The 27,516-nt window shown below is 39.0% G+C and overlaps 1 protein-coding gene, 1 long non-coding RNA gene and 1 pseudogene across 5 annotated transcripts in view; 1 reads left to right on the forward strand and 2 right to left on the reverse strand.

Moving 5' to 3' along the window:
• Positions 1-18,297, forward strand: part of GRM7 (glutamate metabotropic receptor 7) — a 1,009,633-nt gene extending 991,336 nt beyond the window's left edge. For 2 of the 4 annotated variants that reach the window (XM_037800797.1, XM_037800832.1), the window contains one exon: positions 17,116-18,297. In XM_037800797.1, the coding sequence (XP_037656725.1) occupies positions 17,116-17,490 (375 nt within the window). In that variant the 3' untranslated portion in view covers positions 17,491-18,297. The remainder of the gene's footprint in view (positions 1-17,115) is intronic. The other 2 variants (XM_037800825.1, XM_037800816.1) reach the window with 2 other exon arrangements.
• LOC119507639 overlaps positions 1-27,516 on the reverse strand; it is a 495,363-nt gene that overhangs the window by 111,435 nt on the left and 356,412 nt on the right. The window contains exon 3 of the long non-coding RNA XR_005211337.1: positions 5,544-5,630. This is a non-coding gene — a long non-coding RNA (uncharacterized LOC119507639). The remainder of the gene's footprint in view (positions 1-5,543; positions 5,631-27,516) is intronic.
• On the reverse strand, positions 27,025-27,198 carry LOC119510538 (annotated as a pseudogene).

Genomic DNA, 27,516 nt, shown 5'->3' on the forward strand with positions numbered 1-27,516 from the left:
ATTCTGTACTTCCCTCTCCTGTACAAAAAAAAAACAACAAAAAAACAAAAAAAACAACTAACTGGTTGATCATGTATATGGAAGAAAATCCAAGAGAAGGCCTTGGGACAAGGCAATACCAAAAACAGTGGGGAAGAATTATCCCAAGTCTACAGAAAAGCTCAGGTCTGAAAATATGACAGTAATGGAATGTAGCCAATAAAGACTAAGCATAGTTAATTTAGACACCAGGGAGGTGAAAACTTAGCTCACCAATAGCACACCAGGAGTGGGATTTGGAATGAAAATTTAGGGTCAGGAGGGAGAACAGAAGCCAGAAGCCACTGAGGCAGAAGACCAGGCTGAACAGAAGAGAAGACATGGCCAGGGACTGATAGCCAACCTGGCCATCCGGACCTCCAAGTCAGGAGGTGGGTCATCTGCTGACATCCGCACCTGTTGCAAGGGCCAACTCCCTGGGCAGGAGGTCACAAAGGCCTGGCTTATCACCACTCACTGCCTTTGGAGCAGCAGAGCCTTTAGTGACAATCCAGCCCAATCTTCCCTGTGTTCACAGGCAAGAAACCGAGGCCCAGCATCACTACAATTCAGTAGCAGAGTCTGGATTGAAACCCAGATCTCCCTTGCAGTCCCACATCCCATTCAACCTCTCTCAGTGGCATCAAAAATTTAAAACAGGAGTACAGAGGCTTAGAGTTCTGTTTTACTATTATGGGCAAGAGATTTCCAAACACTTTAATTTCAGTGTAATTCTTTAGATCTTTGGGGCTTAGCTTATTATATAATATGTAGGGTGACTATATTTTCCAAAGGTGCAAAGAGATTTTGCACAAGCCCCTAACAAACAAATGCCCCTTACGAACTCCTGCAGTCCATTGAAGGCTTTTCACACATCAGGTTATAAAGTTGATAGTCTTGACATGGACGTAAGTGTTTTAGGTCTTTTACTGGGTTAGAAGCTCTTTTAGGGCTGGAGTGATGTCTTATTTGTTTGTGTGCCTATCACAGTCCTAGAGCCTAGAGGATTTGGTAAATATTTATTGGCTGATTTCTGTTTACTTCTCCCTCCCAGTGACACTGGTGATTGTGGTAGGGGGAATGCTATGATTTTTATGATGTTTTTAGATTACATACCTAGTATGCAATAATTTTCCCAGGAAATAATAACTGTTTGGAAGTACTCATCAGATAAAGAGAGTGGCATTCTCCATAGTGACAGTGCAACCCAGATTTTCTAGGACAGTCCTGATATTAAGAGTTCTATGTTGCTATCACCAAAAATGATGAAAATTTCCCAGAAACTAAAATATTCCTTCAACCAAACTCTTTCATCTAGAGACCCATTCTTATTCTCTGAAGTGATATGAAAACCTAATGTCTAACTGTGCTCCCCTTTTTAGTTTGCAAAAATGCAGTCACCTTATTATACACTAAACAGTTTCATGTAAAGCTACTCCCCAAAAGCCTAAGAGATTGCATTGAAGATCCAGTTAAGAGTTTAGAACTCTGGTACATTGAAGCAAAACTGCCCATTCCAAGTCTTATATCAATTTCCTATTTAAGATAAGATTATAAACACCCTACAGAGCAGTAGCTGCTAGATGAATTTTGATATGATCATTCTTAGGAATTCCATTGTGTTATAGAGATGACAAGTCTTTAGCTGATGATAATATGATGATAATTGGGGGGTGATTGAGTGGTGACGAAGACAGAAACGAAGGTGGTGGTGGTAGTGGTGGTGATGATGTCAAGCACATTTGAGCCTCCCAGCATCTGTAGGAGCTGGTGTTATCATTCTGATTTTGTAGGAATTTTAAAGGCAAGGAAAATTAGGCTTAGAGGGCTTGCCCAAGATCCCAGCTAGTGGAGTTGGAGGTGGGATTTGAATCCAGGCGGTCTGCCCAGAGACCTCTCCTTAACCTCAATCTGATACTGCTTTCCACATCAGTGACCCAGGCAAGACAATCAGCTTCTTCTTTGGGGAAATGTGAAGACTGGACAATTTTCATTTTTTTTTCCCCAGTCATGGACTTTTCTCTCAAGTTAATTGGTGGCCTAAGGATCCCATTGCCTATTTCAGAACTCCCCTCAAAGTCCAAACACTGCATGGTTTCTTTAAAGTGTCTGCCCTGTACTGGCTCCCCTGGGGAGAAGGAGGGAGATGCTGAACAACTGAAGTTTATCACCAGGCTTTGCTGGGATGTGGCTCAATATGGGGGTGCTTCTTAGCCTCCTGGACTTTAAATACCCACCCTGCCAATGCAACCACCGATACTTCCTGAGCACTTCACCAGATTCACTGCCTCCTCCCAACAAGCTGAACATCCACAGGAGTAGGGGGAGATGAAATCCCAGGGAAAATATTAAGAGGTGATAGTTGCTAAAGATAAAAAGATGTGAACAACAGGGATGTAGTTCATTGCCTCCGAATCTGCCCTCTCGCCCTGCCTGGCATATTGCAGACACTTGCAAAACATTTGCTGAATGAGAAGTATCTGGCCCCTGATGTCAGCCTTACCTCATTTAGCCCTCTCTTGCTTTACCAAAACCAGAGTATGGAAAAAGGTATGAACGTTTGAAATGATATGGGATATGTTCCTCAACCTCTCAAAGTCTCAGATTTCTTTTCATAAAATAGGGAGGATAATGGTATCTAACTCATAGGGCTTTCTGGAAGGAATAAAAGGGTCCATGGATATAAAGTGCTTAGCATACTTTCTAGAATATTTTAAGTGCAAACAAATGCTACTACAATCAGAGGCCAAATATTTGTACTCTGTGACACCTCTGCCAGGATCCATACTTTTCTTAACTTCTGGAAAACAGGAATTATCAAGAGAAATATTTTTTTCCCATTATCTCAGCAATGTTGATGATTCCATAAAGATTTACCCTGTACAGTGTTTAATCAAGTTCTGTCAGTTAGACTCTACTTTGAGATCTCAGTTTGTTCTGCATGTTGGGTCCATAAAAATGTTCTTGGAAATGTGAAATTGTGAGCAATCAGTGCTGAGTCTGTTTGATAACCAGTGTTGGTAATATGGACTCAATACACATATACATACATACCTCATAGGCATGCCTGGGTAGGAATGACTTCTGCTACAGTCTTTTCGGTAGAATCAGCTTGGTGCTTGCCCCAGTTCTTCACTTTGCTTTATCAATACAGACAAAGCTCAACTCTTAATTGCAAAATTGAGTAGTGGATAACTAGAGGAAAACTTATTTAGCTAATCTAACTGACATTCTCCTGTCATTAATCTGTTGATATCCACTCTATTAACGCAAAATGGATAAAAGCAATACATAAATAAATGCACATTTACAATCTGCAGCTATTGATTTTGCAAATAACAGAAGAGTGCTACAAGAGTTCCTGGGACCAATGATTACCATTCCAATACTGCACAAAGATGACAGGGATTATAGGTAGGTGTGGCAGTGGCATTGATTATGTGTAGAAGACAATTCTGTACAGTAGGAAACTGTCATTTTTGCCATAATAGAGACTGCCAACCCCCTGATTCTCCCTTTGGCTCCAAGTTGACTAAGAAAACCTCTTGAAGTGCAAGATTCCAGTATTACACTTTCACAGAGATGGGATGGGGCTAATTGGGATAGCACAACAGGGAAGAAGCAGAAACATGTTGACAATGATTTGGCATTCCTTCTTCAGTGAACAGATGAAACACAGTAGGTGCTCTGGCATGTCCTTAAACCTCATGGAGGACAGTTGTTGGCATCCTGACTGTGTCCAAAAATGAAACCACTAGTTTAGTTTCCTTTTTAAGGCAGCCTGACATTTTGCTTTGGAAGGACCCTTTCTGCCAAAGGAAAAGCATATGTACACACAATGAGTCAGTGTTAACATGTGAGAGGAATTCTTTAAATGCATCCAGAGAGAACACTAATTAAAGCTAAAATATATTGAGTACAGATTATACCAGGTCCTGTTCTAAGTACTTTATATATGTTAACTCCTTTCATGCTTCCAACAATCCCAAGAGCTTGGTACTATTTTATCCGTATTTCAGATGAGGAAACTGAGGCAAGAAGAGGTAAAGTAACTTGCCTGAGATCAGACAGCTAGTGAGTGAGGATAGCTTTATGTTTCAGTCTATCTTTTCCCACTGCTCTGCCTTTCCCTGTGGTGGCTATTTTAATGATCACTCTTGAATTAGGACCATGAGATGTCTACAACAAGATATAGAACCTTTTGTTCTCTTCTCTGAGGTGCACAGAAAAGACTGCCTTAGAGAAGATTATTTCTTCTTGGCAGATGTTTTGAGACAAAGGTGGGGTAAGATCCCAGCAAAGTTGTGAAGCATAAATTTTGCTTTGGGAGAGGGGTAGGTCTCCCACTTCTTATCATGAAACTTTTTAAAGTTCAGAAAAGTAGAAAGAGTAGTGTAATCCACCACAAGGATTTGACGACTGTTTACATTCTGCTATATTTGCTTCATCTATATCTATGTATGTTCTTCTTGAGCCACTTTGAAGTTAACTACAGACATCATGACATTTGACCGCAAAATATTTTAGCTAGTCTCAAAATACACATTCCCCTAAATAACCAGGTAGAGGCTTTTAAGGAGTATCAGAAAGAGAAGTCAATTGGGGACTATGTCCTTCTCATCAACTCCAACAAATCCAAACGAAGAACCTATCGTCTTTGACTCCACAGCCTCTTTCCCACTCCTTTGTGTATTTCGAGCATGGGATTTATGGACAAGTAACTCTCTCTGTATCACCCCTGGAGCTTGACTCAGAATTCTTTCCTTGTGTCTTCCTTCTATTTCTACACTTTCTCAATATTTAGAAGTAATCCTTTGAATAAATTACACACAGACATAAAGAACCCAGCTAGAACAAACAGGAGAGGTGGTTGGCACTGATTATCCTACTGCCCCAGGGCATGGTATTTATGTTTCCACTTCCACACATCACTGCATACCAGCGATAACTCTTTGAGGGAAGCCAAGTCTGTAGACTGGTGTGCCCAGCTGGCTTCCATCCATGGATTAAGCAGGCTACTCATCAGACAAGATGAAGTGTGTTAAGAGCCTGATGCAGACCAGATCAGCCAATTACCTAGCAGGCACCATGCACATCCTACTTTAAACAGACATTAGCAATCTATCCTAGCACTCTCTCCCTCTGTGGCCTGACAGGCCGATTTACAAATTTTAAAAGCCAAACTCACAAAACAGATGCATAGAGATATTTTGTTTTTAAAGCCCCCACCCCTCCACTCCACATTGTTTGTAAAAGGCTTCTCATAGGCTTCCGGAATCGGAATGTTTCAGGAAATGTTTTGGGAGACCATTTATTGCATGACATAGGAATCATATGAGTGAAAGAATCAAAGACTAAACAAAAATCTCAGTTCTTTGTCCAGTTTAGAGCCTGGGAGAAATTGTCATCTTATAATTAATAATAGGGCCAGAATTTATTCTGTGCTAGGTCATGTTAACAGATGGCACAACCACAAAATAACATAAGAAAAAATGTGGGGAGTAGATTTTGTAAAAGCCACTTACCATTTGGAGACTTCTTCATGCATTAGTTCACAGGAGCTCATGGGCAAAACAGGCAAAATAAGTGGTTCCCTCCATCCCAGAGAAGCCCTGAAAGAGAAGAAAAGAGATGAGGTTATTCAGGGCTGAAGGATGCTTACTGACTGGTACCTGCCCATGCCTTGTCAAGTGGCTATTCATTTAAAAAAAAAAAAAGTATATTAATTTCCTTTCAATATAAACATATAACATTATAGAAAATTGAGTCATAAAAAGATAATTGACTATAATTCTATCAACCTAATAAAGTTTTTTGAATCATTTCCCATGATACTTTGCTCTGGAAAGTTTCAAACCTACAAAGATCTTGAAACAATGACTATCTCTATAAATATATCTTTATCTATCTATATATATATATGTAGAGAGAGAAATGTTTGTGTATATCTATATATACATACATACACACAAACACATTTTTCCCTGAACCATTTAAATGTAATTTTCAGACATAATGACACTTAACCTTAAACACTTCAGCATGCATTTCTTAAGAACAAGGACTCAGTCCTACAAAACCTCAATGCCATTTACACACCCAGTAAATGTAACACTGATGCAATATTATCATTGAACATAAAGTTGAAATTCCAACTTCACCAACATTATACTTTCTTTCTTTAAAATCCATGTTCCAGCCAAGAATCATGCATTGCATTTAGAGTCCTTTTCTCTTTAGTCAGCTTTAATCTAAAACATTCAGTGCCAACTATTTTTTTGGTGTTGTTCATCTTTTATGATATTGGCATATTAAGCCCAGGCCAGTTTTCCTTGAGGCTTTTAACATTTGACTCATTAATTTTGTAAACTGTCCTTTGTACCAAGCATTAACAATAATATAGTATAAGCATTTTTCATGTTCTCCATAGTCTTAATAACCATTATCTTTGTTAGAATTAAAAATATTCTATCAAAATAATGTCTCTTAGAATTTATTTTACCACCCTCTAATGCTACACATTTAGGTTCTTTACAATTGTAAATAATATTGTTCATCTTCAAGAATATTTTCATGCATATTGCTTCACACTTTTTTTAATGTTTTAAATAAATATTGCTTTCCAAAAGGGTCATATTAATTCGCACATACTTATTTTATTGAGAAAAGGTTTTCGCTCACTTAAAAAAAAAAAAAAAACCTTGAAATTCACTGTCTTAATTTGCATTTATCAAAAAGATGTGTTATTGTTAAATAAATTAATTAATATACAGAAAAAAGAAAAAGAACAAATTTACTCTCCATCATCACAAACTTACTGAGTTGAGACTGACATTAGGTTCACATCTGTGTATGAGCTGGTCACTTTCACAGTGACAGCCTGTATAGGGCACCTGACACTTACCTTCTCAAGCTTTATTTATACTCAGTGTCTGATTTAACCACAGGGGTATGTGGTCTATTAGATCAAGAACTCCTTAAGGGCAGAAACATGTCGTATTCCTTTTGTACCCTCAGCAACCAGTGTTTAACACTCAGTAGACATTTGCTGTATGTTGGTGGAGCTCTGCCTGCCTTCTACTATCTGCAGCAGATCCCAAACTCTCCATCTTCCATGGTGAGGATCCCAAAGCATAAGCCTGTGGGACACTCCCGCCATCATCACTCACGACAGACCTTCAGCCTTGGGGCCCAGGCTGTTGCCCACCACAGAAAGGTGAGTTGGATTCCAAGAAAGAAAGGAAACCTAAGGTTCCCTTGATCCTTTCTCTTTCTCTGGCTTCCTTCCCTGTAAGCTCACCTGGTATCCTGTGACTGGCATTCACAACAAGGGTAAATGTTACTGAACTTAACAGATGTTAAGAGTCAGGGTCCCAAGGGAACATGGTGTTGGTAGAGGCAATGATGTTCCTGTGAGAAGTTTTGACTCAGATTTTCACTTACTGCAAACAAAGTCCTCATTATCCCATCAACTCCTCACAGGTCTACTTTCCTGCAGTTGCCATCCCCTGCCCTACCCTCACTTCCAATCCATCCTCCATGCTATACTGAAACTTGGAGTGTCTCTCTCCCTGATTTTAAACATTGGAAAACTCGCCACAGTTCATCCTAATTTCCAAAACTCTATCTATTGCATAAAACACCCTTGGCAATTTGAGGTTCATCTTCTTAGCTGGTTCTTCTCCCAACATTGTTTCTTTTCCACATGATCCATAATCTCCAAATTCTCCAGACTTTTTGCTATTTTCTCCAAACTCTAAGCTTTTTTCACACAATGTTCGTTTGCCAATCTGGGATCCCCTGCCTGGAATGTTCCCCAATGCCTGTCCCTCCAATGCATAGTCTGCCTGGAAAAATGCCTACAATTCACCGCTTAAGACACAGTTCACACAGTCCATCCTCTATGAAACCTCCTCTGAGGCCCTCAGGCAAAAATTTACCTCGCTTGCCCCGTGCACATGTCTATCATGATACCTTCTGCCAGGTAAGTCTCTGCTCAAACATCTTCATCTCTGAACCTTAACTGTCCCCCATCTACCATAGCTACTTAGCCTTCTCCTTTTCATAGTGTTTAGGATTATCTGTCATCATCATGTCTCCTTTTTATTTTTGTAATGCTCTGTCTTCACCATTGGAATGGATGCTCCATAAGAGCAGGGACCATCCCTGAACTGTTCATGGCTACATCCCTAGTGCCAGTAACAGTGTCTGACACATAGTAGAGGCCCAATAAATGTGTGTTGAATCAAACTGAACTAAGAGTTGTTCACAGATGGAGCTATTTTGTCCCTACCTTTATCCCACTATTTTTTTTTTAGCCAAACTGCTAGCGCACTGTGAACTCCTTGTGAAATTAAATAAATGAATAAAGAAATGAATGATGTGAATCTCCTACCCCAAAATAGCAAAGCCTGCATTTTAGCTAGAGCCTTTGATCCAGTAACACTAAGTGCTTCTCTGCTACTATTTTATCACTATTGCCTTCTTTGTAAAATTATCCTTAAGATAGACTTTGATGCTCAGCTTCAATCTTTGATGTGTTATTGAACTGCCTCCATAATCTGCTCTGGCAGCTTGTATCCATAATATATTGAAATTGCAAAACACACAAAAGATTTTAAATGCCCAGGCAAAGTGCATAACAAGTAAAAGTAGAAATCTGTGATGCAGTAATTTAGTGCATCTTTCTTTTTTTTTCCCCCTCAAGGCAAAACATATACAGCTTCAAATTACCCAGGGTTTAATTTAGCCAAGCTTAAAGATGTTACAAAACAGAGACCCTATTTTCTTCTACTACATCTTCTAGGGACCATATAAACCTCTGTTTGCTGCTTTAAAGTACAAAGTAGACTATTTTTTTATAGAAACAATAGAACGTTCATTTACTCTTTTCGTGGCAGAATTGAAAATTGATTTCTCAGTTTCTGCCAGACTGTTTCAGCCCCTACTTGGGTGCTAAAAAGGGACAAAGGAATTTTGTGGTTTAAAAGTAACAAATGAAATCTGAAGAGTTATAACAATGGTTGCCTTTTTATAAACAGCACCAAGGTGAACACTTTAAAAAAAAAAAGATGCAAAACCATGAAATTGCAACATATTTTGCATGCTCTGTCTGCCTCGCCTAAGAGCCTCCTGTTGCTGAACATGACTTCAGAAGGCCAAAGTCTCCTATCATCATATGTTCAGTAAATATTGAATACCTCCCATGTACCGCACACTTCCTAGGCACTGGAAAAACAACTGCATCTACCATTCTGAAACTGAGTTCTAATGTTAGAGACATGCATTAAACAAGTGATAAGAGAAATCATCATTTCATGCTAGTTGTGTTATGTAAGATGAAAGAAAAGCAGAGGCCACGAGAGCGCAGCATAGTACAATCTGTCTTTAGAGATTAGGGAAGGCCTTCTAGAGCAAATGACTACAACTAAACCTGGAATATGAGCAGGTGGAAACCAACAAGGAGAAAAGGTAGAGGAGAACATTTTAGAGAGTCAACAGTGGGTGTGAAGAATCTGCTTCAAAAGCACCAGTGGCTCCCCTAGGGCTTCTCAACGACCACTGTCTCAAATTAGTGTTCAAGATCTTTTTAGCACGCTTCTATCAGGTAGCTAACTAACCGCAGAAATTTATATTCATCAACTCCATTTCCAGCACCTTGAATTTAGAATGGTAAGTGTGCTGGTTTGAAGCTCTTACGTGCCCCAGAAAATGCCATGTTCTTTTAATCCATTCCTGTGTCTGCAGACCTGTTGTGAGTGAACCTTCTGATTAGGTTATTTCAATTGAGATATGACCCAGCCCATTCAAGGTGGGTCTTAATCCTTTTTACTGGAGTCCTTTATGAGAGAATAAAGGACAGAAAAAGCTAAGAGAGCTGAGAGGGAAAAGCCCTGGAGAAGGTAAGAGAGGACCCAGAGAAGCTCAGAGGAACCAGAAGCTGAAACCAGAAGCTGAAAGCAACGAAAAAACAGGGAGTGAAGGACCAGTAGACTCCAGCCATGTGCCTTCCCATGTGATACAGATGTGCCAGATGCCAGGAGACTGTCTTCAGAGTCCAGGTATCATCCTGTTGATGCCTTAATTGGGACATTTTCACAGCCTAAGAATTGTAAATTGTAAGTTAATAAACCCCATTGTAAAAGCCAATCCATTTCTGGTATATTGCATTCTAGCAGCTTTAGCAAACCAAAACAGCAAGGCCGCATGAATATTTATTGAAGTAATTTATCTGTATCCTGGCCACACACTCACTTTTGAGTGCCACCACTCTCTGACTCCCCTGCTCTTGCACCCTGTCCTGGAAACAAATGCTTTTATATTGCTTTGTCTTCCTCTTACATTTTCTCATTCTTCATGGACCACATCAAATGTCCCTGTCCCTGAGAAATCTTCCTATATTTAATACAGTACATGCCCACCCAAGACAAAGTTAATCAGCCCTTGTAACATATCTTTGCTACTGAGCATAACATGTTAAAATCATTTTTCCCTCTACAAACAAGTTCCATAACAACAAGGACTATCTCTCAATCCCTTCCTAACTCCCTGGCAAAAATGGGGAGGCACTTGGTACATATTTTCTGAGATTTCCTATACTGCTGTGTCTCCTCTCCTTGACATGGGTTACTCTTGTGTGTGAATACAGCAGACAGGTCCAGCAGCTTTGCTGCCCTACCAATCCACTAACACCTCCCTCAAACCGCAGCCCCTTCTGTTAGCCTTCACCTGAGAGGTTGAACAGTGCCAGTTCTCTTCGGGGCTCCCTCTTAATATGAGTCTGGTCTATGGTTTCATCCCCTAAACTCATCACATTGATTAGCAAAAACAAAGGAAATGCCAACCCCTTGCCAATAGCATATGGCTGCCCTGTATAAATGTGCATTAACAACTCTGAATAAACAAGGAGCAGGAAGCAAACAAACAGCTTGCAGGCTCTGGGTCTGTTTTGTATGGTTAGCATGCATTAGAATGACAACCACTTAATAGGCGTTCAATAACTATCTGTTGGATGGATGGGTTGGGTGGATGGACAGAGATTCATACTGTGGGGTTTCTACAACTGGATTAAAACTGATAGAGATTTGGAATGCTGAGTTGTTCTGCTGATTGATTACACTTTCACCCCTGCCAAGTTGCTGTGTCAAGAAGTCCAGCTAACTGACGTAAGGACAAATAGCCTAATAGTCTCCTGGCAGATTGTTGTGGAATAGAGGGAGGGGAAAGTGTGGGGGGATGCGATAAAGTCTCTGTTTTTAGTCCACTGTTGTACTGGTGTAATTGCAAATGCCTCATTGTTTTTTAGTCATCATTTTCTTCATTCTTGTTCAGTTTTGCATCTTTTTGGCTGCATAATGTGCAACTCTTAGGAGTCAATTAAAAAAAGGATCTAGGGGAAATCATTACAAAATGAATGACTTTTTCTTTACAAAATACATGAAGTTTGTTAGCTTTCTTGAAATCCCAAATGAGACTTAGCAGTTGAAGGTAACATCTACTCTTTCACCTATCATCAAGTGATGTGCTCAGGGCACTTTTCTGTTGAAACAAATAGAGGAAACAGGTCATTGACCACAAAAGTAATTACTAAAAAGTCGGTCTTTTTGCTTTAGTAATTATAAACCATAATATAAAGAGTCCTTCACATTTAAAATAGTTATAAGTAAATAACAACTGTGAATCATGGCTGATAGAGTAGTAGTCAGGTAAGGGGGAGAGGGAGAGAGAGAGAGAGGCCCACACAGTATTTAAAATGGGTTCATGAAAAAGTTAACACCAAGTGTCATTAGGGAATAAATAACTTAAAAAATGACTAAAGTCACTGACAAGATCAAGATTTAAGAAATATGCCAATTTATTTCCAAAAGTATGTTGTTTTTTTTTAAATACTGTAAAGTGATCAGCTAAAGTTGATGGGTGCTATGCAATTAAAGAAATCTGGGGTGACAGTGCAGACAGTATCAGAGTTGCACACTGGCAATCTAGAGACTCTGTCTGCCTGGCCCTTGAGCTCTTTTCTTTGACTTGTAAAATATTTGAATATGATTTTGAACCTGCTACCAAAAACTAAGGTGTTCATAATGCTTAGATCACAGTCCAAAACTTAATAGGTTCTCAATAAATACTGGCTGAATGGATGGAATGAAAAGTGTGATTTTAATAAAAATACAGAAGTCCAGATTTTCTTAAAAAAAAAAAAAAATAAATAAATAAATAAATAAACTGGACTGTTCTGCCAAATCTGGGGTAACATCCCACATGGCAACCATTGCCTGGACCTGGACAGTGAGTCTGCCTTTAGACAGAGCAGCTGCTTTCTAATTCATCATGGTCCATACTGTTCCTTAACATCTTACACTTGGTCAACTTCATTCATTTACATTACCTGCACAGCCCCTATAGGAGAATTCTCTTTTGGAGAATCATGAAGCGCACTATTATATTAAAGGCTCTGAGAAGTCCCACGCATTTCCATATGTACATGTAAGAAAATGTCCCAGGTATATATCTAGAAGGAAAACTCCTGAGCCAATAGTATGCATATCTTCACTTTCCTAAATATTGCCAAATAGTCTCTGTGATCAATGACCTGTTTCCTCTATATTTGTTTTATCAGAAAATTACCCTGAGCATATCATTTGAGGGCAAAAGAGTTGTGGGGTCAGAGAAGATGAAAACTGAGGAGGCTAGTTTCTCCTCTATTTCCCCTCCTAAATACCTTATTTGAGGGTCAAAAGAAATAAAGAAATGTTGTTCCTTATTTTGGCATGCACATGGGCCCTTTAATCCTCTTTTCTAGATTTCCCGTCACTAATGCAGGTTCTCAGCTTTAGCTCCATATGGCTTTATCCCATGCAATTTATTTCAAGTATTCATTGTTTAAATTAAAAAAAAAAAAAAAATGGCCTTCCAATTTCATACAATTTTGTACTAGATTATCAATCTAGTATAAAATTTATAGCATAAACTGTATAGACTAAATTTCCCAATTCTCAGTGCTCTCACCAATACTTGTTATCAGTAGACTTGTTTTATTTTGCAATGGTATGGACACAAAATGCTATCCTATTATTGTTTTAATTATATTTCTCTCATTGATGAGGTTGACCATTTTTCATTTGTTTATATTTCCTCATCTGCCAATTACCTTTCTATAACCTTGACCCAGTTTTTAATAATTATGTTGTCTTTTATTAATTCATTTGAATAAATTAAAACAGTTCTAGAGATGAACGCTTTGTCATTTAAAAATGTTGCAAATATTTTCTCTTGGTTTACAACTTGTCAGTCAACTTTGTAAATGATGCTTTCCCAATATCATCTACTCCAGCAATGTTTGTTATTGAAATGAAAAGGAAAACTAGTGACCATGAATAGAAGAATTATAGAAACTTTGTTACGTTAATGCAAGAAATCTATATAACTATGATTACCAAATTAACATAATCTTAAAACTACAATGTTACAGTAAGAGCAGCTTGCAAATGGATATACACAGAATGAAACCATTTTTGAAAAATGTAAAACATACAAAGCAATACTTCCTATAGTTTATAGGCAACTACTCCCGTAGTAGAAGTATAAAACAAGATTGGAAAGGATACATGCCAACTTCCGGATAGTAGCTATGGTAGGGGAGATGGGGAGGGGGAAAAGAGGGTTTCAACTATGTTTTATTTCTTGGATGGGGGCACCTGATGCAAAGATGTTAATTTATTAACATGTTATACTCGATCATGATGTATCATTGTTTGTACCCTTGTGGGTGTTTATTTTATACATATACTTTATACATATGCATCTATATATACATGTTTTTTAAAAAGAGCTCAGAATAGCACATAGTATATAGTTAACATACTATAAAAAATTCCTTATCGTATAAAATATGGAGAGGAGGAATGGGTCCTGTTTCACTTTATTCATTCAGTGATTCACCGACACAACGTCTATGAGACTCTTTTTCTTCTCCATTTTTTTCTTTTTTCTTAACTTCCTTTCAACTGGGTTAGAACTGTTCCACAAAACACATTTGGAGAAATGAATTTTTTGTGAGACTAAAGGGCTCAGCAAAAATTATAGAGAAAACAAGGAGCTCACTTGAACTAGATGTCAAAATGGGTGCTGGTCTTGACAAGACACCAAGAGTAAGCAGGAATATCTGGCCTTTATTAAGTAGCAAAGGTCCATTAGCAATTCATTCCAAAACCAATGTCCTTAACACTACCTCACTGTAAACATCAGCGCTTCAGGATAATTTGCTTTGAGAACTACTGATCGAGGTTAATTCAAAATATTTAGTAGGGACCATACCATATACTCCTATTCCTTATTAAAACCTATAACTTTAGAAGAGAAAAAATACTAGTTATTTTAAAATTAAAAGTGTATTTCCTTTGCAAGTGTTTCTTAGAACTGTTTTGAGCTAAACAATTTTCTTTCTTAGATCTTAAACTTCACTGTTATTCAAATAAATGGAATTATCAGATTCCATGGACACTCATTTACTCATAAGACTAGGAGAGTTTAAAAACAAATATTATAATACATTGGACACTGCTCTGAAAAGGTCATATATTGCCCCTCCAGGACTAGCACAAGCTCCGTGCTAATTTTGCTGCAATGTTCCTAACCTATACTGCACAGGAAGCATGCACTGATTCTAATCATTTTTACAGAACACTGTCATTTAAAAATACATTCATACACTATGTTCTCAGATGAGAATCTAGGATATTTAATCCCTTATGCCATCCAACAGCCCACAGGGTGACAATTATTCTCCCCATTTTACAAAGGCTTAGAGAAGTTCACTGTCATGGATTGATCTAGGTCACGACTCTTGGAAGTGATGGAGCTGTATCAGAACCCAGGTAAGGCAAGTGCAAACCCAGCATGATCTTCCTACATGGAAAGGAAAAGTGTAAGTTCAAATATAGCGCAGCCTAGTTTTGAAACGCTGGTTTTTGTGATCCCCCGATTCTTCCTGTGTAAAATTGGGATCATAAATCAGGCTACTTGAGAACAGAACATAACTTAACATCTGATATAGCGTGAACGGCCATTATTTACTGTCATCTCTATTTTTTAAATTAAACCTAACCTCATATTGATCATGCTTTTACCCTAACCAATGCTCAGATTTAACAAAACATTGAGTATAGTATTCGAACTGACTTATTCTCTCAGTGAAGACCCTTCCTGAGTAATCAGTGTTTTAAAGTAACCCGTTTGGAGAATGTCAAACATGCTTTTATGAAAAACAGTCTTAACTAATCACACAATAGAGGTGGTCTCAGATATTTATGTCAGTAAAAGCAACTGGGTTTTTTTTGCCTCCCTTGTCCTGAGGATAATTAGTGGGTTGGCATTTTCCAAAGCATGCTGTGACCATTATTTGCAACTGTTAGCTGCAGTTTTCTAGCTAAGACATTGTAAATAGGCTTTGGAGTAAAGAAACATCTTCAGAAAGGTTTTCTCCATGTTCCCGAACAAAGCGTATTGTTGAAGACATTGAATACCATGACAACAACTGGAACCTCCTTAGATGAGGGGAATTATTGAGGTCACGAGTTTACCAAATGGGGACTCATCAGGACCAAGGTCTCACAGCCACAGCTTCTCGGAGACCCTCAAATTCAAATAATTCTATTTCGTCCTATAATTTTAATTAATAAGTGCAATATGATTTAATAGAGAAAAGAGTTAATAAGTGCAATATGATTTAATAGAGGAGTTTTCAAATCAGAATTTATCAAAGGGAGAGTCCCAATTTTCCGTAGTGAACATAAGATCAGTCTTTTTTTTTTTTTTTTAATACTGTGCATGTGCATAAATGTGTATATAACATCCTGGGGTCACTATTTATAGTTCAGAGACACACTCTCTCTCAATATGTTATTGTAGCTTCTATTTCCTCTAAATTCACATATGAAACCCATTCTTAAGAGTTCAGGGAGAATTCCTATTACTTCCTCATGTTGAATGAGCAATACTAAATTTAGACCCAAAGAAGACTATAAGAAGAGTAAGTAAAACAAACCATCAGAAAATGCTAAAGTAACCAGTTACTTTTTCTCCAACAAAAGATGATGCAGAACTATGAAGGTTTACTGAATACAGAACATGTCACATCACAGCCGTTGTATTACCTGGAGTTGATATTACGGAGAACTAGAACACAAATCAGAGTCACATTTGGGGATCTTGGTGTTTTTGTTTCCAGCATAAAGACAGGAAAGTGTCTGCTTCGCTCATCAACTACTCACTCACTTTCCTTATCGCTGGGCTAGTTTCTAGCCCTGCATCTGGCATATGGTAGGCAATTGATACATATTTACTGAATGAATGAGTGAATGAATGAGAGAGAGAGAGAGAAAGTGAAGGCAAGATCTGAAATCACTGTACCAAAAGGAAAAATAATTTATTCTGCATTTAGGGAAAGCAAATAAAGGCTGTGCATATTGAGACACATGGCAGATTTCCGCGAGTTTCAAATCTTAATGGAATCTAGTTCTGCAAATTACCACTTACAACCTACAGATAATAATACCATAAAAGTCAATCTATAATAATCTGATCATATGAGCCAGAATGGGAGAAGCCACTCTGGCTGACCTAATCTGCAGTCAAACCTAAATTAATTCCATTCACCCAGGACAGACCTTTCCCAAGCGAAGGCCGTTTGTTATCAGAAGGTCTGGGAGAAGATCACACACAACAAAATATCCTGCAATGTGGGTAGGCCCTTTAAGCTTAGCATTTGCAATCAGGAAGCCTGAAAACCACTGATGAGTGGTCTGTAATGTCTAACCATAAAAGAGGAAAGTTGCAAACATCTCAGAATGGAGAACCCAGACCATCTGAGAATCGCTGGGTGCTGCTGAATTTACAAAGTCGTAGACATAATCCCAGAAATCCAAAGTTATTTGCTGTGTTGGAACCCCAGCAAGCGATAATGATTGTGAATTCCATGCTCCCGCAAGGTGCGATGTTCCCATCTTGACCTTGTACCCCACGTCATTACAGCCCTGATTCTACTTCTCCCTTTGCTAACAGCATCAATGCTGCAACTGACCCTCGTTATTTTTCTTTCAGGCCCTGCTGCAAAAAAGAAGTATGTCAGTTATAATAACCTGGTTATCTAACCTGTTCCACTCCATGGAACAACGGGGGAGGAAGACCTTCAGCGATTCCGTCACCCAACCTGGCAAAGGACTCTTCTGGTCCCGCCCGCTTACCATCACTGGAGGAGCTTCCCCGGCCGGCCAGTTACTGGAGACCAGTGTTAGAGGATCTAAGCATCCTACACAGCTGCTTTACAAAATATCCTTACTTTATCTTGGCTTAATAAGTCACTGGCATCAGCACTGCCAAATAGGCTGCAATTGTGGACCTTCCCTTACCGAAGGGAGTGTTGAGACTCAAGTCCCACCCAGGCTCTTTAGGGTGAACCACAGAGAGCCACAGTGACCGTTTTGGGGCTGACCCATCTTTCTACGTATGTACTTCCAAGCTGCAAGGTTTTGAAAATTTTCTGTACAGTTTGTGAGGACTTTTGCACTTTGCCATCTGATGTCGTACCTCGGTTCACTGTTTGTTTTCGAATGCCCTGTTTTCATAGAGCCCTATTCTCTCAGAAGGTGGAATATTTGGGGAAATTTGAAAAAATAAATTAAAATTAAGATCTTGGCAGACTAAAAAACAAAAGAAAAAAGACACAGACACATCTGTACATGACTGTATAAGTATGATTACGTACCACTACAAATCACGTTATATTTTTTAAGACAAAAAAGATATTTAAAGACCAAAAACTGTGCTGAGCAAGTTTGCCTCACCTATCTTTGGTATATGATAGGCTACAGGAAAGGAAAGTACTGGCTGAACTGAATAGTGGTCTTGATCTTTGGGATGCATGCCAGTGTTGTATTTTACAGTATATGTTAATAATTTATGTTCAATATTTGTATTTGTGTTCTCTTTTGTTACTTTAATTAGGGTATATGGATATTTTGCAATAATTTTAATGATTATTAAGCTATTTGAAGAAAAGAATACGGATTTTTCATGTCTTGAGGTTTTGTTCATGCCCCTCTATGACTGAACAGTGTGATAAGGACTTTAAAAAAAGCATGTATGTTTTTTACTGTTTGTATTAAGTATTTTCGTTAATCTTGCTGCTTATGTGCCAATTTAGTGGAAAACAACTCTTGCTGAAAAATTCCCCCTTTCCATTCTCTTTCGATTCTGTGATATATTGTCCAAGAATGTATCAATAAAACACTTTGGTTAACTTTTTTATTTTCTTCTATAAAAATATTTTTAGTTGTTTTTCCCCTTTTAGTTACAGTTTTTTATTTCATGAAGTCCTAAGTTAGGGAACAATGTGGAAACTCGAACTCATTAAAATAACATGCTTTAATTCACAACTAAAGCCTTATAAGCCCAAAAGTGCTCAAGTTCTCATGTACAGAAAGAGCCTTCACAACACTGATACACTTTTTTCACAAGTTCAGACCTGACACCCTCAGGCATTTGCCCAGTAAGTGGCCTACCAAAAATAGCAAAAATGACAGAGAAAGGTGAAAATAGAGAATGAATATTAGCTTAAATCAACAGCAGTCTGGGGGAATGTAGGGAAACAATAAACATCTATGTAAAACAAAACCAAAAGACACAAGCAAAGATAACCACCATATTGCCTTTGCCTGAATTTGCAAACGATGGCCATGTGGTTGATGGCATAATTGAGACTTGTACTTCCCAAAGCTCAACAGTAGTAAACACTTTCACGCATCAATTTATGGTCAAATTTACAGTCCAAAATTTGGGTGTCAATACTACAAACCAATGTCTATTTGCAGAGGGTAACTGGTCCTTAGCACTCAAGGCTGGGCCCCTACACTCAAAACATATTTAAATGGCTCATTGTGTATCTTACTGTGGCTAAAGAAAAACCTACACCTGTTTCCCACCAGTGTCATCTGCCTGTCTCTTTCTGACATCCCTCAACTCTCCCAACCCAGAGAGTGCTCGTACAAAGACTAGAAAACATTTCCATAATAGAATGAAGTACTACAAATATATTCCTGTTTCTCCTACCGCTTAAATACCCTTCAAACATTAGACCATGAAAGAAAATGCAGATCAGAGCAGAAGTAAGCTTGAGATTATCCATGATTTCAAGCTATGGAGCCAGACAACCTGTTGTGCAGCCTGGCTTCCCATCCTGCTAGCTGTCCTTGGGAAGGTAACAGAAACACTTTGAATCCTCCATTTTCTCAACCAGAAAATGAGTTAATACTACTGCTGACCTCATAGGATTATCAGCGTTAAGAGAAAATCCATGCAATGTATTTGCAACAGTTCTCAGCACACAGTTGACTTTCCATATGTCAGCTGTTACGACCCCCACTATCATCACCACCAGCATCAACATCATGGTTGTCCTATTTACTCTTAAAGATATAATTAAGTGTGCAGTGCTTTCACATTCCTGACACAGAAACAGAATCTGTGAAATAGTGCATGGGCAAAAATTAAGAAAGCTGTAAGTTTTAAATGTAGGAAAAAAAAGTGAGCTACAGGGAGTACCCACATTGCTGATTTGAATACTGAGTGGTACCCCCACTTGTGCATATAGTTTCCCTTTTCATAAAATTGAACATTCATGCCCCTTATCCCAACAGCTTTACTTCTTGGCATCAACCCAAGAGGCACTTTGCTACAAGTGCCCCAGGAGACACACGTGAGAATGCTGGTAGCTGTACTGTTCACAATTACAAAACCTGGAAACCTCCCAATGCCCAGTGACAGGGAAACAGACAAGTACCAAGTATGATGACTGCAGCAAATGCCGTTGAGGCTACACACAAGATATCTACGTCATAATCTACACTAACATTCCCTCTTCCTACTGTACACCTGGAAGTGAGACAATTACTGTGCTTCTTGGGTTATTTACTAAGCCACAGTTTTGTAAATGACTTCAGAGTTAGTAAATTGTCTCATTTATATAAATTGCATCGTATAAATTATCTCATTTAACCAGCTCAGCAACCCTGTTAGATGAGGGGTTCTAGTCTCATTGGACAGACGAGGAAACTGTGGAGCAATGGAGTGAAGTCAATTGCTCTAGTGTTACTACTAGTAAGCGTCAGAGCCGGACTGGACTCCATGTCTTTAAGTCAATATAAAGCTCTTTCAAGGTCATCCAAGGAGCTGCATGGAAGGCTTGGAGGGAAGGCTGTGTGCTTCTGAAAGAGAACCAGCCCACCAGGTGCACGGAGTGCAGGCTGCCTGAGTCCCTTCTGCTTCAGATGTTATTGCCACTCTTATGTTTATGAAGCCATTAGTAATTCCAGCCAAAGCTTTTATTCATGGAAGAGAGAAAGTTATGCCCATTTTCAAACCTCAGACCTTGGTTTCATCAGTCAAGTTCTGCCAGGTCCCACTTGCCACTTAGAAACATGAATCCTGTTCTTCTGTCTGGTGATGCCTAAAAAAGTTAAGATTAGAAATCCTGGCCGCTGGGAGGTAGCGGGGGACCTCATGTGCACAGCGAGAATGCATCACAGAGAAATAGAAGATTCTTATGCAGAATGCATCACAGAGAAATAGAAGATTCTTATGCAGATCAAGTCCTATATGTGACTCTCATGAGGGTAAACAACTGCCCCTTTTTGCTTGGGACTTCCCTGGTTTCAAATCTGGGATATTGGTTGTTCTAGTTTGCTAATGCTGCCAGAATGCAAAACACCAGAAATGGATTGGCTTTTATAAAAGGGGGTTTATTTGGTTACATAGTTACAGTCTTAAGGCCATAAAGTGTCCAAGGTAAGGCTTCAACAATCGGGTACTTTCACTGGAGGATGGCCAACGGTGTCCAGAAAACCTCTCAGCTGGGAAGGCATGTGCCCGGTGTCTGCTCCAGAGTTCTGGTTTCAAAATGGCTTTCTCCCAGGATGTTCCTCTCTAGGCTGCAGCTCCTCAAAAATGTCACTCTTAGTTGCTCTTGGGGGCATTTGTCCTCTCTTAGCTTCTCTGGAGCAAAAGTCTGCTTTCAAAGGCTGTTTCCAAAATGTCTCTGTAAGCTGCAGCTCCGCTCTCAGTTCTTGTGCATTTTTCCAAACGTCCCTCTTAGCTGTAGCAAGCTTGCTCCTTCTGTCTGAGCTTATATAGTGTCCCAGTAATTTAATTCAGACCCACCCTCAATGGGTGGGGCAACACCACCATGGAAATTATCCAACCAAAGGTCTTGTCCACAGCTGACTGAATCACATCTCCATGGAAATACCCAAAGGATTCCAAAATCTAATCAACACTAATATATCTGCCCACACAAGACTGCATCAAAAATAATGGTGTTTTGGGGGACATAATACATCGAACTGGCACATTGGTCAAAATAAAGTTCAGGAGCTTCATATTGGACAAGTCCATGTCTACCTCCGCGGAGGGAGCTTGGCAGAGGTGGGCATAAATCTTTCTACAAGATTCTTTAATACTTACTTCTCATTTTCCACCTCTCAGCTATATGTCCTCCTCCTAAAGATTCTCATCTCACACCAGGAATGACATATATGATTTACTGGGATGTATACACACATATCTTAAACACAGAACTACCAATCCTTTGGATTGGAATACAAATATTATCAAATCCTAGAATTACACAGAGTATATTTCCTCACTCTTTCTGGGGAGAGATTCAAAACTGAGAAAAGACAAATTATATGTAAGCAAGAATTCCCCTAAATTGTCATATTGGGAGAGGAACACCACGCCTGTCTCCAGCTCATCAGCAATTTAAAGGGAGCAGTTTAAATATTAATTTGCCAAGTCTGTTGCTTTGCATTTTATCTAGACAACCAGATCAATTACACTAATGAAGGTAATCAACATTCAAGAAGACCTGACAGCAGAGGCGTTTGTGGTCCCCAATAGATACACAGGCAGGGAAGCAACGAATGCTAATGTGATGGCATTTTTTTTTTTTCATATTGTGGCAACAAGTAGTCCAATGCAATGGTGTTTTAGAAAAAAAAAAAATGCATGTGGTATATTGCAAAGAAAATTAATTATAAGAAGGAATGTGTAATATAAGCCGTCTACCTATACCATGTGACATTGTGCAGTCTAAAATACTGGTTCTAATATTTTAAGGAACATCAGAATCACCTGGGAGGACTTGTTTCAAGGCAGGATGCAGAGCTCTCTCCCTGAGTATCTAATTTAGTAACACTAAATGAAATGCAACCTGAGGCGTGCATGGCCAGCCAAGTTCCCAATGCTGACTCTGCTTAGCTGGGGATCACACTTTGAGAACACTGCCCCCGAACAAAAGGTGAGGTAGGAAGTAGGTAGTAACCTCCATCCACAAGCTCAGGGATCTCACGTCTAGACAGGTCCCTGTCTGTCTCCCTGGAGGAAATGTTGCAGAGCTGCACATACATTTTTTAAAATATCCCTAAATATTTTATTTTATTTGTATTTTATGTATCCCTTAATATTCAACTTACTCCGGTGATTTGAAGCTCTATGTATCCCCCAAAAATATGTTCTTAAAGTTAGTCCGTTCCTCTGGTTATGAACCTATTGTAGGTAGAAACTTTTTTTTTCTTGTCCAAGGTTAATCATTTTATTAGTGAACCCACAGCTTTGGAACATATCATTCAACATCCTTAGGCATTCCAACTACCAGGTATCTTCACTAACAGTTCAATTCAAAGTAGAAACAATTATATGTAAAGATATTTACCTGGAGGAACCAGCTAAACTTATATATGGGGCATACAAATGAGTCTTCCATGAAGCAGACGTATGCAAGAGCAGAGCAATCCTAAACCTTGAGTCTAAGGCTGCAAGACTTTACTGGATTCCCAGGTCTCTTGAATGCAAGGCAGACAGGTACCACACAGTGTTTAAACTAATAACCTAAAGCACCAATAATTTTGCAGATGAAAAAAATATTTTGAACATTCTCTTAGCTAAATAAATCTTCAGGTATAGATTTTAAAAAAATTATTTGGCATACTAAGAAACTACTTATGAAATGTTGATTTTTTTTTTTTATTTTTCAATTACAAAAGTTTTAGGTTAATAGAAACATCCCATAAAAAAAATACAGCATTCCCATATACCTCCCAGATTATTAACACTTTGCATTAGTGTGGTACCTTCGTTACAACGGATGAAAGAATATTATAATTGTACTATTAACTATGGGCCATAGTTTACATCACTATATATTTTTCCCATATACCACCTGTACTGGTTTGGATGTATTATGTTCCCCCAAATGGCATGTTCTTTAATGCAACCTTGTAGGGACAGACTTACTAGTGTTAATTAGGTTGGAATCTTTGGATTAGGTTGTTTCCATGGAGATGTGACCCACCCAGCTTTGGGTAATACCTTTGATTAGATTATTTCCATGGAGATGTGGCCTTGCCCATTCAGAGTGGGTCTTGATTGGTTTACTGAAGCCCTATAAGAGCTCAGACAGAAGGAGCTCAGTGCTGCAGGTTAGAGAGACATTTTGGAGACAGCAGTTGAAACAAGACTTTTGCTAGTCCAGAGTTTGCATGGGAGGAACTAAGAGAACACCCAAGGGTTGCTGGGCATGCATCTTGACTGAGTAAACAGTATCTATCAAACTAATGTTCCAGCTGATGTTATACAGACTTTTTCTACTTCTGGCAACTCCTTTCACCTGAAAGGTGACAACTATTAAGGTCACAAAATCACTCCCATCAAAAAGACAAGCTCCCAGAGACTCCCAAATAACTCATCAATTCTGGAAAACCTGCCCAAAATGTACAAACTGAGGGTAAAGAGAGACTCACACAAGGGGCTCTGAGGAAAATTCCTCACTGAGAATTCGGACAAGTGGTAGAAGTGGGGCAGGCTGAATTTGACAGGGCTGTCGTCAGAAAGCCACTCAAATGTATACCATTCCAAAAGTTAACTAAAACTCACCACAGGAAAATATCAGGGCTGGCAAGGACCACTACAATCCATTTTGCACAGATCATTAGGCTGTTTTAGAAGCCTGTTTGTTCTCTGGGTAGCAGCAATGGCCCCATTCTGGATTGTACTTGAAAGCAAATTATCTAATCAGCCTCTGTTGCTAACGCAAAGAATAGCAATGAGCGGCTCCATTTCAGGATATGAACTCTGTGCCAAACTGTCTTGGAAGGTCTAATTCTGCCACTCCTTGCTTTATTCCACTTTCATTTGCTTTATACCAAAAATACAATTAGGTGTGGTTCCAAATTCTGGCAATACATTTCCATCCAGAATAGAAGAAGAATTAATCAAACATCTGATAAAGTTAGTGTATTTTCATCCCTATCAAATCGTTTTCCTACACCTTATCTATCTATCTTTGCAAGGATCACTAACTAATGGAAAATATTTTCATTACTTTTACAGCTCTCTGTTCTCTATTCCCTTTTATTCTATACTTTACTAGAGTTTCTGACAGCCCTTAAAAATCAAAACAGAAGCCATGCAGTCACTTCCCCAGGTGAGCCCACTATACAAACTATAGAAGTATTATAAAAATATAAATTTATCATGATGCTTTTGTTTATTGCCAAAGTCAAAGCCCAGGCTTATATCCATCCACCTACCCCCTCCAAGTTGCATGCTGCATTCTGAAAACCCTGTGACTTGCGCTATATAATGATAAAAGAGGGAAAGTGTCACAGCACTGCCAATTCATATGATTTTGTATGTTGGATACTGTGAAATGCCTCTTTTGATTACTTCACACATATCTAACTAGAGAGGTGGAAATGCTGCAAAATACATTTCTCAGATAACTTTTTAGACAAGGCTATGGATGCAAATTAGGTTTCACCACTTAAAAACACACATATGAGACACAGATGGGAAAGTGCAATGGATAATAAAAAATATTGTACTCATCCAGCAGAAGGCAAGAGAGGAAACAAAGAAAATAAAATGGTAAGACAAATGGAAAATAACTAGTAAGACAGTGGTTTAAACCTACATAAATAAATAATTTTATTAACTGTAAATGAGCTAAATATGCCACGAAAAAGAAAAAGATTGTGACATGTTAAAGAAGAAACAGGAAAAACAACTTAAAACTGCCTACAAGAGACACTCCTTACATACAGGGCAAGAAAGATTAAAAGGAAAAGAATGGTGTAGTGGGCTGTATAGTGGCCCACAAAAGATCAGGTTCTAATCCCTAAATCTGTGAATGTCACCTTATTGTGAAAAAGGGTCTTCACAGATTCAACTAAGTTCAGGATCTTGAGATGGGACATTAACCTGGATCATCCTGGTGCAATAACACATGTAAGAGGGAGGCAGAGGGAGATTTGATACACACAGACAAGGAGGAGGTAGTGTCACAATGGAAGAGATTGGAGTGATGTGGCTGAATCAAGGATTTCCAACAGCCACCAGAAGCTGGAAGAGGCAAGGAACAGGCTTTCACCTAGAACCTCATGAAGGAGTGCAACACTGCTTTTAACCCAACAAAAATGATTTCAAATCCCTGGCTTTTGGAACTCTGAGAGAGAATAAATATCTGTTGTTCTAAGCAGCCAAGTTTGTGGTAATGTGTTACATTCATAGGAAAGTAATACAGGAGAATGATACACTTTGCAAAGCCAACCAAAATAAAGCTGGTGTAACTACACTAATAACTCTAGTAATGCTTCTTGCCTTAGAGGGGGGCATTTTAGAGTAACAAAAAATAAAGAGAGTATAACTATTTTTATGCTCCTTCTGCCATTTCTCCCGTAAAGCAAGGTCATGAAATCATGAAATTTTCTTTAAGGATTTTTTTGGGGATCCATTCTTCTCCTTCCTGGGTGCCAGGGGTCAATTTTAATAGTGGCAAAAAAACACTATGCAATTCTGGAGACTTCATTCCTGTATTATAGTTATATGGGCGAAATCTTAAGCTCCTAACTACAGTGGGTGGCACCATACAAAGTAGCTGGGAGCAAGGACCAATCCATGCTTTGTTGGGCTGGTACTTTTATAAATCAAAAGAATTTATCAACAAAATAAATACATATTTTGAGTATAAAATAGCAAAATCTCCTTCCAGAGCCAAGGAGGTATCCCATGGACGCAGGCAGCCCTGAAGCATCCCTGTCCTTAGCTCCCTGTAAGGGAGCCATTCCTGGGGCATGGTCTAGAACCACTTCTCCAGACTGTCCAATGAGTTTGTAAGCACCTAAGACCCTGTACTAAACATCTTCCTGCTAAAATACCTAGAGGGATTTCTGCCCTGAAGGTGGACTGGACCATCCTACAAAAGCCACTTTCTGTCCTCCGCCCACACCTTTTTTTTTTTTTTTTCCACCAAAGAACACTCTAATTTTTAACTTTCTAGGAACCTAAAGATTAACAATTTTGTTGTGTTTTGTTTATCTGAGGCAAAGTGTCTATGTTCCATTTCGGTTTGTCATTTCACCTTAGCACACCACTTCAATCCAAAGTATTTCAAATATCTTCCTCTGTAAATTGTGTTGTCAAGAGGCTACACAGTGGCATGTTTCCTAACTGGGAGATTTCGTCCCAAGGAAACAAGTAATTTTCTACTCCATTAATATTTCCACAGTTCCTGCACCAATGCAACTTCCTGAGATGACACTGTCAAGACTAATGGAAACTTTATCCACCTGCAGGCCCTGTGAATGCTAATATTATTGATAATGCTACAGTGGGAATGCATGATCATGAAATAGCCACAGAGCAGAGTAAAAACAGGGCAGCAAACACTGAGAAATCTTAGCAGCAAGGTCTTAATTCCATGTTTCATCAGGCAAGAAAAGGGGGGTCTGGATGCACATCTATAACGAGCAACCTCTAAGATCACTGTCATGGTTATTTTACCTGTTATTGTGACCACGCTACAGTATCCAGTTACTTAATCAAACATTAATCAAGGTATTGCTGTGAAGATATTTTGTATATGTGGCTGCAGTCAGTTTGTTCCCTCCCCCGCCCCCCCACGGGACAGCATGAATGCAATGCCTCCCCCACCCCCCACCACCACAAATTATGCAGTTGAGTTTCCCACATTTGGGTAAAGTGCAGGGTTGAGCACATCTGAGTGCAATGGATAAGCCTTGCCCTGGAAAAACCACCTTCTTGATCCTGGTGTCTCCCCTACCAGGTAAGTAATAATCAGTTGGCTTTGAATAAAGGAGATTACCCTTAATAATGGGTGTAGCCCTCATCCAATAACTTGAAAGGGCTGAAGAACAAAAACTCAAAAACTCAGGTTTCTTGGAGAAGAAGAAATTCTACCATAAAACTGCAGCATAGGGAAGGCTGCAGGAGCTCATCTATCTCCTTTACCTTCCCAGCTCCTGGAGGCCACACACAGTCCTCAGCTTGTGGCCCTCTTCTTCCATCTTAAAAGCCAGCAGTGGTGAGTCAAGTCCTTCTCACAGTTGCATCACTATAACCTCTTCTGCATCCCCCTTCCTCTTTTAAGGG

This window comes from Choloepus didactylus, chromosome 1, assembly GCF_015220235.1.
Source record: "Choloepus didactylus isolate mChoDid1 chromosome 1, mChoDid1.pri, whole genome shotgun sequence".
In the NCBI taxonomy this organism is placed as follows: domain Eukaryota; kingdom Metazoa; phylum Chordata; class Mammalia; order Pilosa; family Megalonychidae; genus Choloepus; species Choloepus didactylus.